The sequence below is a fragment of the Podarcis liolepis genome, assembly GCF_965112155.1.
Source record: "Podarcis liolepis genome assembly, chromosome: 7".
NCBI classification, from domain to species: Eukaryota; Metazoa; Chordata; class Lepidosauria; order Squamata; family Lacertidae; genus Podarcis; species Podarcis liolepis.
In genome coordinates this window covers 68879970-68895835 of record NC_139561.1, presented here as the reverse complement: position 1 = coordinate 68895835, position 15866 = coordinate 68879970, and the positions used below count along the sequence as shown (strand labels likewise).

Sequence of the window (15866 nt, the reverse complement as noted above, 5' to 3'; positions counted from 1 at the left end):
ACTACAACTCCCATCATCCCTCACCATGGGCTAAGCTGGTTGCGACCAATAGGAGCAGGAATTAAATAATGTCTGCAAGGCCACAGGTTCCTGAACCCTCCTCTGTTGACCGGGTACCAGTGGAGCTCACCCCGTTGTGGGGATTCAAACCGGCAAGTCCTAGGCTCTGTGGTTTAACCCACAGCACCACCTGCATCCCTTTAAACATGTATGGCTTCCCCCGTATGGCTTCCCCCAAAGCATCCTGGGGAAAGTAGATTGTCATGGGGGCGTCTGAGAATTGTCAGGAGATGCCTATTCACCTCCCAAAGCTACAATTCCCAGAGTTCTTTAACAGTCACACCCTCTTCCCAGGGAACTGAGATTTTAAGGGCCAGATAGAGAGGTCTGGAGAGCCACGAATCCTGGGCCTGAGGTTCAACACCCCTGAGCTACACCTTCTGTTTCAACGTTGTATCTGAGGCTTTAGGGCACAGGTGGGCAACCCTGTTCAATTTGGAGGCCATGTTCCCGTTTTGGGCAACCTTCCATGGAGCACACAGCAGTGGTAGGTGGGGCCAGAGTCAAAAGTGGGTGGAGCAACAAATGCAAATCTTCTAGACAAGGTCACACCCCCTCCATCTAGTTCAGGGGTCAACAACCTTTTTCAGCCATGGGCCTGTACACCATCCCTCAGACCATGTGGGGGGCTGGACTATATATTTTTTTGGGGGGAAATGAACGAATTCCTATGCCCCACAAATAACCCAGAGATGCATTTTAAATAAAAGCACACATTCTACTCATGGAAAAACACACTGATTCCTGGACTGTCCGCAGGCCGGATTGAGAAGGCAATTGGGCCAGATCCATCCCCCGGGCTTTAGGTTGCCTACCCATGATCTAGACAGGCAAGAAAGCTCAGGGTTCAAGGACACATTCCAGCCAGGCGAAAACACCCAAGGAGGATGTGAAGAAGGGCTGGCAAGGGGTGTCATCTGGAGAGAGGGGTTGTGGCTGAGTTGTGGCCTGGGCGGAGTCCAGAGGGCCAGTCTGTGAAGCTCGGAGGGCCGCACCATACAGTACAGGGTCCTGCACCATACACCTCACAGTGAGAATGAGAACCATGACATGGAAAATGCATATCTGCTGCTGCCTTTATGTTGGAAGAAAGACCTGCTTCCTGCTGCAAGGCCCATTTTCACCTGGCCTAGGGGCCCAAACTCACTCTGAATAGCTAAAAGAGGCTCATGGGAGGCCACTGGGACATTGCTGGAACAAACCTTGGGTTGGGGCAAGTGGCTAAAATGTTTTCAAATGTTTTAAACAGTTATAATTTTGGTTCCTCTGTTCTATTTTTGTCAGGTTGGTGTTGGTTAAATGTTTAGTTGGGATTGGTGGTTACTTTATTTTGAATATACAGTGGAACTTCGGAAGCCAAACACCTTTGAACTTGAATGTTTCGGCTCCCAAATGATCAAAACCCAGAAGTGATTGTCCCGGTTTTCGAACAATTTTCAGAAGCCGAACGTCCAGTGCAGCTTCCAATTGGCTGCAGGACGCTCCTGCAGCCAATCAGAAGCCACACCTTGGTTTTTGAACTGTTCTGGAAGTAGAACGGACTCCTGGAACGGATTCAATTCAAAAACCAAGGTACAACTGTAACTGTAAACTGGTTGTTGTTGTTGGTGGTGGTGGTTTTTATTGATTTGTTTGTTGCTTGTATAGGATATCTTGTTTTTTAATGTTTGATGTTTTGTTGTGTTTTATATGTTGCAAGCCACCCAGAGCCAGATGGGCACGATATAAATTTATTATTATTATTATTATTATTATTATTATTATTATTATTAATCTAGGGAGACTGCCAACTTTGTTCTTTCCTTCCTCAACTGTAGAAATACTTTGGGTTCTTCTCAGCCATAGATATGATTGTCATGTCTCTCCTTTTCTGCGAAGTAATCCTCAACTGGTACTATGGCTTCTCCTTATACTGGAAGGTGAGAACAGGGCACCTGCCTCAGTGCATAGATCAGCTTTGTCTGCGGGTGCTTAGTTACTCTCAAGAGAAAATAGGGTGTGGTGGCTGCAGGAAAAGGCAAATTCCATGCTAGGGATCCTTAGGAAAGGAAAACATAACGGCTGACACCATAATGCCATTGTACAGATCTATGGTGCAACCATGTTTGGAGTACTGTTCTGGTCGCCTCACCTGAAAAAGGATATTGTGAGTTTGGGGAAAAGTTTCAGGAAAGGGCAACCAAAATGATCGAGGGGACTCCCCTACAAAGAATGGTCTCAATGTTTAGAACTTTTTAGTTTAGAAAAAGGGCACGTAAGAGGTGATATGAAACCTGGTCTCCCAGGTCCTAGTCCAGCACTCTAACCACTAGACCACACTATGGCTTTACACTATGCTAAGGCGTGCAGAAAAATGCATACTGTATATTAGAGGAAAAATGCATTTAAAATGCATTATAATAGGGGAAATTGCAAAACTACATATAAGATGTGTGTATTAAGAGATATTTGTACTAAAATGTTGGCGAATTTCACACTGACTTAAAAAATAATAATTACAAACTGATGCGAAATGTGGAGAGCTGAAATTAAGATGGGGAAAATGACAACTTGAGATAAACTGACATATTATCCCACCCCTATGCCCAACATCATCCTGAGGTTCTTCAAGGAAGACAGGTATCACAGGAGTGTGCCGGTCAGTAATAAAACAGTTCAAAGATAGAGTAAATTCTTTATTAACAGATTTGATTGAGTGTCAGACCTAATGAGCAGAGCAGCTCATTCCCAGGGGTCTTCCTCCATGAAAATCAGTTGCCAAGACTTTTTCCAAGCAATCAGAGACAGCAGCTTCATGCAGCCAATCTCTCCTCCACCCTTTCCATGCCCCTTCCGCTTCTGGGAGACATGGGGGTGGGGGTTCGCTTTATAGTAGGAGAGGGAGACACCCCTGACTCTTTGCCAGCCTGACTCATCTCTGCCTATTAGCCTCCCACATCCTACTCTCCTGCTTCAGCTTCTGCCTCAGTTTCTTGACTGCTCTCTGCCACAGATTCTCCCAGCTCACTAAGCCCTGTCACTTCTCCAGCTTCCAACACCTCTTCTTCCCAATCTTCTCCCTCTTCTCCTTCTGACCACTCACTCGCCGGGCTCTGAAACTTCTTCCCTAAGGGGTTCCTCAGCTGGTTCCCTCCACCATTCCTCTGCATCCAACCACTCCATAACAGATGGGATATAAATGTGGGAATTAAAATAAATACATTCCTTTGAGATCTTCCATATGACAATTCATTGTTCCCTGTTTCTTAACTCAGGATGGCTGGAACATAATAAATTTTTTCATTATGCTGCTTCTGTTCCTTGGCCTGATCTTTACCGCACTGAATGACAGAACAATTGTCCACATGCTCAGGTAGGAATGGATGGCTGTCTTTGTTCCCAAAATTCTTAGGAGGTGTTGTTGTTGTTGTTGTTGTTGTTGCTGCTGTTGCTGTTGCCGTTGTTAAACTCCTAAAGGAGGCCAGAGCAACAAAAAAAGGGGGGAGCAGCAAAACAATATTATTAGAAATAAAAATAAACATCTAAACATTTTTAAAATCAATCATACATCCTTGTAGCTTGAGATGTAAGAAGGAACCGTCATTTTCTGTTCTGCCCTGTTGTCATCGCAAACAGCTCCGTTTCTTTTCTGCTGCAGTTCATATTGTGCTAAAAACGACGTTATGCATCTTGCTGCTCACTGTGCTGAGCTTCTGTAACTTACACTGTCATTATATTACAGTGGTACCTCAGGTTACATACGCTTCAGGTTACATATGCTTCAGGTTACAGACTCCGCTAAGCCAGTAATAGTGCTTCAGGTTAAGAACTTTGCTTCAGGGTGAGAACAGAAATCGTGCTCCGGCGGTGCGGCAGCAGCAGGAGGCCCCATTAGCTAAAGTGGTGCTTCAGGTTAAGAACAGTTTCAGGTTAAGAACTGACCTCTGGAACAAATTAAGTACTTAACCCGAGGTACCACTGTATTCTGCCTCAGACATTTTCAGAGCCAGATAAATGCAGCAGAAATGGCAGGGAGGGTAACGTAATCCATGATGCATTGCTTTGCGGATTGGAAGCCACAGCAGCAAATGCCAAAATATGGTGAAATGCATTCACCAAATTGAGTTCTGTCCTGGACAATGGGATGAATAAGCGAACACCAGCAGTTTCTGCTCCTGTTTCCATTTTGGGCAGAGTTCTTCCACATGCCTACTCATGTCCCATGATTTCAAGGTTACAGGGAATAGTTTTTGGCTCAGCCATCAAGTACCTGGGTGAACAGGGGAGCTTTTCAATTTCTACTGAATGTTAATCATGAGGGACACAGATGCGCCTTACCAGGCAGGGCATTCCACAAACAGGCAACTGCCACTGAGAAAATGCGGGCTGCATGCTCCATTCATCCTCTCTCATGAGGTCTGCACTCTGCACATGGTAGAGAGAGGATCCAGGTTGGTCAGATGATTTGGCCTAACACTTAATTTAGCTCTTCATCTAGGGGTTGCCCATAGTGAGAAGGGGATGTTGGACTCAATGGGTCATTGGCCTGCTCCAGCAGGCTCTGCTTCTGTTCTTACATCACTTCTGAGCAAGTGAGTAGTGAGATGTACGTTTCCGAGCACAATTCAAAGTGTTGGGGCTGACATTTAAAGCCCTGAACGGTCTTGGCCCAGAATACCTGAAGGAGTGTCTCCACCCCCATCTGCGAGAAGTGAGGTTACAGGGAACCAGGCAGAGGGCCTTCTCGGTGGTGGCACCCGCCTTGTGGAATATCCTCCCATCAGATGTCACAGAAATAAACAACTATCTGACTTTTAGAAGACATCTGAAGGTAGCCCTGTTTAGGGAAGTTTTTAATATTTGATGTTTTATTGTGTTTTTACTATTCTGTTGGGAGCCGCCCAGCGTGGATGAGGAAACCCAGCCGGATGGATGGGGTATAAATAATAAATAATAATTCTTCTTCTTCTTCTTCTTCTTCTTCTTCTTCTTCTTCTTCTTCTTCTTCTTCTTCTTCTTCTTCTTCTGTCCTGCATGCAATCTGTGTGCTCTGCCCCTGAGCTTTAAATGCAAGCACATCATTATTATTCCTCTGCTTTCCAGAGTCATGAGACTGATGCATGTTTGCACCATGGTGACTGGTCTGGCACGGATGATCCAGGTGATCCTGCAGTCCATTCCTGACATGGCTAACATCATGATCCTGCTTTTTGCCATCATGCTGGTGAGATGCTGTCAAATTCCTCTTAAGTCAGGGTGCGGTGCATGGGAATGAACTGAGATCCCTTCTGTCTCCTACATCTTCCTGCACCCACTCAGTGCTCCTTCATTTTGTTCTTTCACCACTGTCTTTTCTTTTTCATTTTGGCAATCCAGGCATATGTATGATGTAGGAATGAGGGATAAAACCAGTTCTGTTTGCTTTGACGTTGACCCGAACCAATTCACACTTTGCAAAAACAATACGCAAACTGAAACAAAGGCAACTTCGAAAGTTGCGTTTTTCTGAGTTTTTCAGTGCGGCTCAGCAGCAGAGGAATGTGTACAAAAATGCCAGTGCTAGGGTAAAGTGTGCCTAAAAATGCATATGTTAGTGCAAATAAAACCTGGAAACCTTCCTTATTTTTGCATCACCCTTGCTTTGTCCTTTTGCAGGTCTTCTCTGTGTTTGGTGTTACCCTCTTTGGAAGCACGGTCCCAACGCATTTTGGGAATATGGGGACTGCTTTGTACTCCCTGTTCATCTGCATAACGCAGGATGGGTGGATTAACATATATGACGACTTTGAGTGAGTAGCTTGCAAACCATGCTCAGCCACAATGAACAAGGGTCACTGGTCTTTCTCGGTAATGGCACCCGCCCTGTGGAACACCCTCTCATCAGATGTCAAGGAAATAAGCAGCTATCTTATTTTTGAAAGGCATCTGAAGGCAGCCCTGTTTAGGGAAGTTTTTAATATTTAGTGCTGTATTGTTTTTAACACTCGATTGGGAGCCGCCCAGAGTGGCTGGGGAAATTCAGCCAGAAGGGAGGGGTATTATTATTATTATTATTATTATTATTATTATTATTATTATTATTATTATTCCAACAAGAGGAAGTAGTGAAACCAGATGCCTGCAACTTCTCCAGCTGCAGTGAAACATGCATCTCCCATTTTGGTCTCTACAGCCACAGCAGGTGCTGTGAATCTCCAACAGTTTAACTCTACTTCTGATGGTGCACACTTCTGCTGTCTCTCGAGACAGGTGGATGCCAACAACTGGTTCTTCATTCCAAACGAGAGGAAGGGCATCATGCCAATAAATGATGTTCTGAGTTGCAGCCATGTTAGGCTCAGCATAGTCTATGCTGACTGGTAGCAGTTCTTCAGGGATTCAGGCAGGGAGCATTTACAGCTTTACCTGGTAATGTCAGGAATTGAACCCAAGACCTTCTGTGTACAGAGCAGGTGCTCTTCTACCAAGCCCTTCCTCAAGCTTACTGTCCCCTATGGTCCAGTAAAATCAGAAGAAATCCTGGAAGAAGCCAGCAGGTGGGACCCAGACTAGGTTAGTCCAACCAGGACTGGCCCTATCATTAGATAGAGTGGGGCAGTGGCCTCACATGGCAAATAATGGTGATCATGGATTGTGAGATTTCTGCCAAAGAAGCCAGGTTTTTGCCCCCATCATAGGAGTCAATTCCTAGGGGCCGTGGGGTCTTATGATAAAATATTATAATACATTATATTATAATATTATATAATATATAAATATATAAATACATTCGTACCTTCGTTCTCAAATGGAATCTGTTCCGGAAGTCCGTTCAACTTCCAAAAATGTTCAACAACCAAGGCACAGCTTCCAATTGGCTGCAGGAGCTTCCTGCACTTAATCGGAAGCCATGGAAGCCCTGTTGGACTTCCAACAGGTTCCAAATAACTTTTGCAAACCGGAACACTCACTTCAAGGTTTGCAGCGTTCAGAAGCCAAAACATTTGAATTGCAATGCGTTCGGGATCCAATGTATGAATGTATATTATATTTGAGGTGGTCCCCTCACATATTTTATTGTATTCTAATATAATATATATGTGGGACGCGGGTGGCGCTGTGGGTAAAACCTCAGCGCCTAGGACTTGCCAATCGCATGGTTGGCGGTTCGAATCCCCGCGGCGGGGTGCGCTCCCGTCGTTCAGTCCCAGCGCCTGCCAACCTAGCAGTTCGAAAGCACTCCCGGGTGCAAGTAGATAAATAGGGACCGCTTACCAGCAGGAAGGTAAACGGCGTTCTGTGTGCTGCGCTGTCTCGCCAGATGCAGCTTGTCACGCTGGCCACGTGACCCGGAAGTGTCTGCGGACAGCGCTGGCTCCTGGCCTATAGAGTGAGATGAGCGCACAACCCCAGTGGCGTAGCGTGGGGGGTGCAGGGGGGGCCGGCCACACCGGGCGCAACATCGGGGGGTTAGGCAAATCCACGAGTTAGGGGGCGCAAATCCATGGGTTAGGAGGCGCAAATCCACGGGTTAGGGGGCGCAAATTACTTGCCTTGCCCCAGGTGCTGACAACCCACGCTACGCCACTGCACAACCCTAGAGTCTGGCAAGACTGGCCCGTACGGGCAGGGGTACCTTTACCTTAATATAATATATTATAATACAATGAAATATATGAGGGGGCCACCTTCCCCCAAGTTGATGAGCATTGCTGTTCAAATGGTATGTGTGCACTGTGTCATGTGATCAGTTATGTGGGGCAGGGCTTACCTGCCTCCCCCCATATTTTGTTCAAGCTGGTACCCCTGACCCCCATTGACGGTGGCTAGTTACAAAAGAGGGACAGGGCTTCTGCACATTTAATAATAAGCTATATCTGCTGAAATTCTCTCTTCTCAGCAACTTAAAGGGGCAGAAGACCTGTCTTCTTTTCTTCACCAGGCCATTCTAAATGCATCCCAGATGACATTTAGGGTAGCAGTGAAAACATTCTCCTCTTGGGTGGCTTTGATGTTCATAAAGAGATGACTGAAGGCCTTAACTCTGCTTCTTTTGACTTTAAAGTTTTTAAAACTTTTAAAGTATTTGCTTTTGTTACTTGACGGCCATTTGACTTGCTTTAGTTCTTTTATGTAAATTGCTGCATTTTTTGGAGGGAGTTTCCTTTTTTGTGTTAGAAAAAGAAGTATAAAATTGATTTGATGAATAGTAGAGGGCTGGTCCCAGGCTCATCCACACTGACCTTTGGCCCCATGCTTTCTAGGCACAAGTCTGTGCTTTCCTGGTCCACGCCGAAGTGCTCTCCTCTCCTTTTGTCCCACTGCTTTCCCCAGGAAAAGCTGCTCTTTAATGCTGAATCAGAACAAACAGCAGTTGGGGTTCTCCATGGATTGCCGAGAATGTTGAAGAGCTGGTCTTCACTGGGAAGTAGGGGAGGTGGGTGAAGCTCTTGGACGCAGATCGGAAAAGTACAGACCTGCGCCTAGGAATCGCAGAGGAAAATTAGTCTGGATGAGCCTTCAGACTGACATCAGAGCCCTAGATCAGGAATGAGGAGCCTGGTGCTCCCCAGACACTACTGGACTCCAAATCTCATCAGCCCCAGCCAGCATGGCCAGTAGTCATTGGATGATAGTCTAACAATATCTGGAGGGCCTGCAAGGTCCCCATCCCTGGCCTAGAGAGAAAAGGATATGGGAGCCATGGCCCCATCCTCAGAGTAGTGGCAAAGGGTTCCCACCCACCCGCTTTGGTGATTAATGTTATGTACTGAAGTTCTCACCCTGGGCCAGCAGGGGGATACTGTAGATAGTTTTCACTCAGGTCCACATATGCAAATAAGGGATTGAAAGTGACGTTCAGTGATTGGATGGTTACAGAAAATGGTTATTGTTGCGTTCTAGTGGAGCTCTATATAAACAGGCTGGCTGAACCCTTCAGTTCAGTTCTGTTCTGGCCTGTGAATAAACAACAGCTGTTTGAAGAATTGCTGTGTCGTCTGATATGTTCACCCACAACTTAACAATGGCATTCCTTCTTTCCTTTACAGAAAGGAAGGTCTTGCTTTGGAGATAGGCGGGGCTCTCTATTTTTTCATCTTCATCACATTTGGGGCCTTCATCTTTGCAAATCTGCTTGTGGCTGTGGTGACGACGAACCTAGAACGGTCTGTAAGTGAATACAAAGAGAAGAAGCAGTTGGAAGCTCATATCCCTGTCAATATGACCGACGCTGGAATGGATGTGAGTATTCATTCAAGGGCTGGAGAGGGAAGCCAGGTGGGAAATTGGCACAGAAAGATGCCATTTAGGAGCCTAAAAAAGTAAAAAGGCCTCATTCACCAGCATTTTACTAATACAGTATACCCATTTTGGCATGGATTTTTGTTTAATATTGATATTTTTTGGTATGCTTTTTTTGCATGTATACACATTTTGCTTTTTTTGCAATATAGAATTTTTTGTATGCAATTTTGTTTAACATTGACTTTTTTTGTCTGCCTACTATACTTTTTTGTATGCAATTTTGCCCAACGTACACAGTTTTGCCTAGCCACTTCCCCCAATGTAAAACATGTTATTTTCACTAATATATCCATTTGTAGGCACACTTTCCCCTCAAAGATGCATTTTTGTACACATTACTCAACCAGAAAAGTACATTGAAAAATTCAGAGAAGTGTGAATTTTGAAGAGTTGGCTATGTTTTGGATTGCATATTATTTTGGAAAGTGCAAACTACTTAGTTTCAACTTTCATGTGAACTGAATTTCAGCCCTATCCCAACTCTCAGCTTTATTCACTTTGCCCTTCAACATCAATAAAACACAGTTATATTGTCTGAACCATTTAAAAAAATATTTGCAATCAGTCCTGTGGAATTCTTTGATGAAAACCCTAAGAAGGAAGACTTTACCACTATATGGTTGTTCCCTCCTCAGGGTTCCAAGTTTCTGGTGTGTGATTCTCATGGCTGCCAGCCAATGTGGTGTAGAGGTTAAAGTGTCAGATTAAGACCTGGGAGACCATTGGCTCCCAGTACGTTTCTGAGCACAATTCAAAGTGTTGGTGCTGACCTTTAAAGCCCTAAATGGCCTCGGCCCAGTATACCTGAAGGAGCGTCTCCACCCCCATCGTTCAGCCCAGACACTGAGATCCAACACCGAGGGCCTTCTGGCGGTTCCCTCATTGCGAGAAGCCAAGTTACAGGGACCAGGCAGAGGGCCTTCTCGGTAGTGGCACCTGCCCTGTGGAACGCCCTCCCACCAGATGTCAAAGAGAACAACTACCAGACTTTTAGAAGACATCTGAAGGCAGCCCTGTTTAGGGAAGCTTTTAATGTTTGATGCATTTTAATATGTTGTTGGAAGCCGCCCAGAGTGCCTGGGGAAGCTCCACCAAATGGGTGGGGTATAAATAATAAATTAATAAACATTAATTAATAATCAAGGTTCACAGCCTCACTCAGCCAGGAAACTCCCTGAGTGACCTTGGACCATCCAGTGCCTCTTAGTCTGACTCTACTTCATAGGGTTGTTGTGAAGATAAAAATGGGGAAACAGAGACCCACATATGCCACTTTGAGCTCCTTGGAGGAAAGGTGGAATATTGAATGGAGTTTTGAATTTTTTTATTTCAATCCAGGGAGACACCAGGGGAAAAAAGCTCAGTGGATTGGGATGGCCCCTGTCATTTTATGACACTGGAACAAATACAGGGACCTAACTATATTCCTCCTTGAGCAGGAAGGCAGTGATGATGATGTTGAACCAAGTCACCAAGAACCTCTGCATGTAAGAGAGGTCATGCGTGCTACACCCATGGTGCACCACCAGAATTTGCTTAGCCTTGGAAACTTGGGCAACCTGAATGAAGGCACCTGCGAAGAACTCTGCGTTGTCCTGGAAGCAATCCACGAGAACCTGAAGGCATACCGGGTGATCCGGGATGAGATTGACCAGTAAGTCTTGCCTGTTCTCCTGAAGGTTGAGAAGCACCTCAAATGTCACTTCCTAACTGGAAGAGCTGACTTGACCCCATCCCCAAAGCCAGAGTAAGGCAACCTGGTGGCCTCCAGGTGTTTGGTGGACTCTAACTCCTAGCAAACCCAGCAAGCAGGATCAGTGGTCCAGGATGGTTGGAGTTGTAGTTCAGCAGCATCTGGAGGACACCCCACTGACCCTTCCTCTTGAGCTCTGGCCCATCCCGGGGAAATCTGTGATCCTGTTACTTTTTTCTTTTTCTTTAAAGCAGCTAAAGTGGGTGGAGCAAACTGGACCAGGAGTGCAGCAGAGGGAGGGAGGCTTTTAAATTCCTCCCTAACTGCTTCCCTGGCCTCCCCTTCCCTGCCTCCCAGGAGCTGCTATTAGTCACACATATCTCAGGTGTCAAAGGCCAAGGTAAAGAGATATGTCTTCAGCATAGAATTGAAACTATAGTGAAGGTGCCAGGTGCACATCTTCGATGGATGAAGCAAGTCTCCAGCATTCTTTCTGCTGTGGTTACTCTCCACAGAATAGTCGATGAAGTGAGGTCCATCAAATTCAATGTAGATCAGGAGCAAGAGGTGGTTCTGCGAAACATCCGTGGATCTAACATCTCGGAGAGTATGCTTAATGCGGATCCCATGCAACCAAAGGGTGGTGATGTTCTCAGTGCAATGTTTAGCCTGGAAAAGGTATGGTTGCTTTTTCATGCCTTTGAAGGCAATGCGGGGAGCAGGTCATTCCACATCAATCAACATTACTTCTATCACAAGTCATTCTCCTCGCTCAAGGGCAGCCAAGGTGCTGCCTTCCATTTGTCATTGGGCTCCAACTCCCATCAGGCCCTGTGATAAGGCAAGGTGAGGTGACTGCCTCAGGTGTCAGGATCCACAGCAGCAGCAGATCTCAATGTAGATACTCATGCCCTCCCTCCTTGTTCCTGATGTACATATTCACTCACCCCTTCTTCCCTGGAGGGAGAGGACACCATTTTGTGGTCCACCTCAGGTGCCAAAATGTCTTGGGCCAGCCTTGGGCTCTGTGGTGGGTCTTGGGAAACTGATTAAAAAAAACAGAGCTTGCAAGCCCGAAGTCCTAGAGGAGTAGAAAGGAACAGGTTGTATGTCTTGCACTGTTGGAAAGGGACTGGGAATCACTTTTGTCTGGTGAGCCATTATGCCCACAGGCCCATCTCTTGGCATCACACAGCACAGGTAGGTTCAAGCCTATCAGAAAGCAGTAGGGCTTGAACGCGCTCTGAACAGAAACAGTGTGGAAGGCAAGAGCTGCTACCAAGGGGCTATCAGGAGTGCATGGCTTAGAACACATTCCCAATTGTCGCTTTGCACAATTGGGGCTGTTTAAATTTGGCGCCCTGTTGTTTTGGCCAGCCTTTCAGGCCGAATTTGGCCCATGGGCTGAAGGTCCCCCTCCCCTGTGGTAGAGATCCTGTCCTCAAACCCAGTGGGCTTCAGACAGCCTGCCCAACCACATGCCACACTCTTTGAACCCATTTGCACTCTTCATCTAGAGCAGCATCATACTGCTTTAAAGAGTCATGGCTTCCCCCAGATAATGCTGGGAACTGTAGATTGTCACGGATGCGGAGAGACACTTATTCCTCTCATGGAATTACAATCCCCTGAGTGATTTAACAACTAGTCCCTCTTCCCAGGGAACCCTGGGAATTGTAGCTCTGTGGGGATTTATTGGGGGAAGCCATGGATGTTTAAAGTGGTATGAAGCCAAATCCATCTAAATCTAAATCTCAGGTTCATGGGTTTGAGCCCCACGTTGGGCAAAAAAGATTCCTGCATCGCAGGGGGTTGGACTAGATTTTATTTTGGGGAGCCAAAGAGCCCCCAGGAGTTGGCTCCTATGCACAGACCTCTCATTTGCTCCTGCTCTGGCTCACCAAAAACCTCCATCTCTTTTACACATCGAAATGGACACAGGTACATGTTCTGGGTCCCCAGTCTAGACATGGCCACTGTACCTCTGTGGCCCAAGCCAGCAACACACACACACACACACAAAATTTTCTCTTAAAATTCCCCTCATTCTTTGCCTTCTTTCTCTGGCAGATGAGCCCGGACGTGGAATTCCAAAAGGGAGGGGTGAAATCAGCTGCCATGAGAGTACGGCGGCAGTCTGCGACTCCGGTAGGTAGATCAGCAGCTTGTGGTCCTTCTCACGTACCGCAGAAGAAACAGGTCCAAGGGGAACTTCTGCACACAGTGCAAAGTTAGACTGTGGAATTCCTACCTCCTCCTCGCAAGAGGCCGTGACGGCCACCAGATTACATGGCGTTAAAAGAGGATTTGATAGTTCCAGGCTATCAATGGAGACGAACTTTGATGGCTATGGTCTGCTTCCTCTGTCTGAGCCAGTAATATTCTGAATGCCAGTCGCTGGACGCCACAGCGGGGGAAAGGGCACTTGAGCTCAGGTCCTGCTTGCAGGTTTTACACTGGCATCTAGGGCTGGGCAGTTTTCAACATCGTGATGTATCGCAAGCTAACCATTGTGATATACCGATATAACATGACCTCAAGGTCTGGGGCTGTGGAGGGAGGGAGGGAGGGAGGGAGGGAGGGAGGGAGGGAGGAAGGAAGGAAGGAAGGAAGGAAGGAAGGAAGGAGGAAGAGCAATCTCCCGGTTGGGCTGTCTGCCCTGGCATACCCAGCAATCGCCTCTTGCAGTGGCTGGGCATGAATGCTTTGTTTTAAAGCTCTGTCTGGCGATATATTGTCATTCTGAAACAGTTGTCGCAATCTGAACTTAAAATCAGTTTCAGACAATTTATTGATATACCACCCACTCTGGTCGGTCACTGTGAGAAGAGGATTCTGAGTTAGGTGGCCCATTGGCCTGATCCAGCAGGCTCATCTTAATTTCCCTTTTCGTGTTATGCTCTAAGTGGTTTTCATACTGTGAAATCACAACATATATATATTATTATTTATATACCACTTAATTCTCGAAACCTCTAAGCTACATACATAAAATACTCATCACAATACTGATATAATCAGATGTGTTGCTCTGTCCCAGTTCCTGCCACTTGATCCAGAAGCTGCAGTTAGTGCAGCTCTTTTTTGGTGCTTGCTAAAAACATTTGACAAGCCTGCCGATTAGAAGGCCAGCAGTTCGAATCCCTGCAAGGGGGGGGGTCCCCCGCTCCTGCCAACCTAGCAGTTCAAAAGCACATCAAAGTGAAAGTACATAAATAGGTACTACTCCGGTGGGAAGGTAAACGGCATTTTTGTGCGCTGCTCTGATTCACCAGAAGCGGCTTAGTCATGCTGGCCACATAACCCAGAAGCTGTACGCTGGCTCCCTCGGCCAATAAAGCGAGATGAGCGCCGCAACCCCAGAGTCGTCCGCAACTGGACCTAATGGTCAGGGGTCCCTTTACCCTTTACCTTTACCCAGATGCTTAGAAAGCTTAAGCAATTTTAATCTGCTTTAGTATTTTAACTTTTGCATGTTTTAAAGGAGAGATGTAAATTTTTATTGATTTTACTGTTTTGTTTTTTGTAAAACACTTTGAGGGGTTTGGGTTGTTTGTTCGTTTTTTACAGCTGAGTGGTGTACACATTTTATGAAATAAATAATAAAACAGCAGGTGGAAAATGTATGCAGATTTATCTTCTTTTTCTAAAGGCATTTCTTCTTTTCTGGCAAGGCACAAACAGTGACCCTGGAAGAGGAGAACACCAAGCTGGGATTAATTGGTCATCTCCGGATACCATTTAAAACTCTTCCCCCACCCTCACCCACAAATAAGCTAGTCAGGGTGCATAAAGCTTAAATAATATTCCATCAGCTGCACTCTTTTCCCTACTCATGTTTCGTATTTTTCTTGTTTCTCCAACAAGGTGGAGAAGACAACAAGACCTCCAAAGCCTGAAGCTCATCGGTTGAGTTTGGTAAGACTTAAGAAACCTATACTGTGGATGCTATAACATTCATTATTCATATCAACATACAGCTTTCCCATGTGTTCCTGTGAGTGACAGAGAGGGTTTTCAAGCTGCTTGCTGAGGGCCCCTCTAGACTGGAGTGAGGGTGTTTGTGGGTGTCTTCTGCAACATTTCATTGCTGCAATAACACCGCATTGTTGTTGTTTAGTCATTTACTCATGTCCGACTCTTCGTGACCCCCCGGACCAGGCACTCCTGTCTTCCACTGCCTCCCGCAGTTTGGTCAAACTCATGCTGGTAGCTTCGAGAACACTGTCCAACCATCTCGTCCTCTGTCGTCCCCTTCTCCTTGTGCCCTCCATCTTTCCCAACATCAGGGTCTTTTCCAGGGAGTCTTCTCTTCTCATGAGGTGGTCAAAGTATTGGAGCCTCAGCTTCACGATCTTTCCTTCCAGTGAGCACTCAGGGCTGACTTCCTTCAGAATGGAGAGGTTTGATCTTCTTGCAGTCCATGGGACTCTCAAGAGTCTCCTCCAGCACCATAATTCAAAAGCATCAATTCTTCGGCGATCAGCCTTCTTTATGGTCCAGCTCTCACTTCCATACATCACTACTGGGGAAACCATAGCTTTGACTATATGGACCTTTTATATGGCACCATCGGCACATCAGTCCACTTTATCTTAAATGCTTCTCTGATGATACTCCTTTATTGCCACCTGGAGGGGCACTGTGGTGATCACACATTGCAAGATTGTGGGAAAATGATTGCTTGTACATAAGAGCATGAGCAGAGTTCTTATTATTGCAGAGTGATTTTACAGCACGAGATATTGCTAAGAGCATGATGAGCAAGTGAACACCTCATGCTAGACTAATGATTGGCTCACGTAGCATAACACTCTCTTTGTCTGTGGGCAAAAGCAAGGTTACATTC

At 46.0% G+C, this 15866-nt stretch overlaps 1 protein-coding gene across 5 annotated transcripts in view; it reads left to right on the top strand.

Annotated features, from left to right (window-relative positions):
- Positions 1-15866, top strand: part of CATSPER4 (cation channel sperm associated 4) — a 39041-nt gene that overhangs the window by 6376 nt on the left and 16799 nt on the right. For 4 of the 5 annotated variants that reach the window (XM_083512175.1, XM_083512173.1, XM_083512174.1 and 1 more), the window contains exons 4-12: positions 1878-1979; positions 3315-3412; positions 5143-5263; positions 5695-5828; positions 9069-9261; positions 10764-10978; positions 11533-11695; positions 13088-13165; positions 14885-14935. In XM_083512175.1, coding sequence (XP_083368301.1) covers positions 1878-1979; positions 3315-3412; positions 5143-5263; positions 5695-5828; positions 9069-9261; positions 10764-10978; positions 11533-11695; positions 13088-13165; positions 14885-14935 — 1155 coding nt within the window. Of the gene's footprint in view, positions 1-457; positions 477-1877; positions 1980-3314; positions 3413-5142; positions 5264-5694; positions 5829-9068; positions 9262-10763; positions 10979-11532; positions 11696-13087; positions 13166-14884; positions 14936-15866 lie in introns of those variants that run through there. The other variant, XM_083512176.1, reaches the window with a different exon arrangement.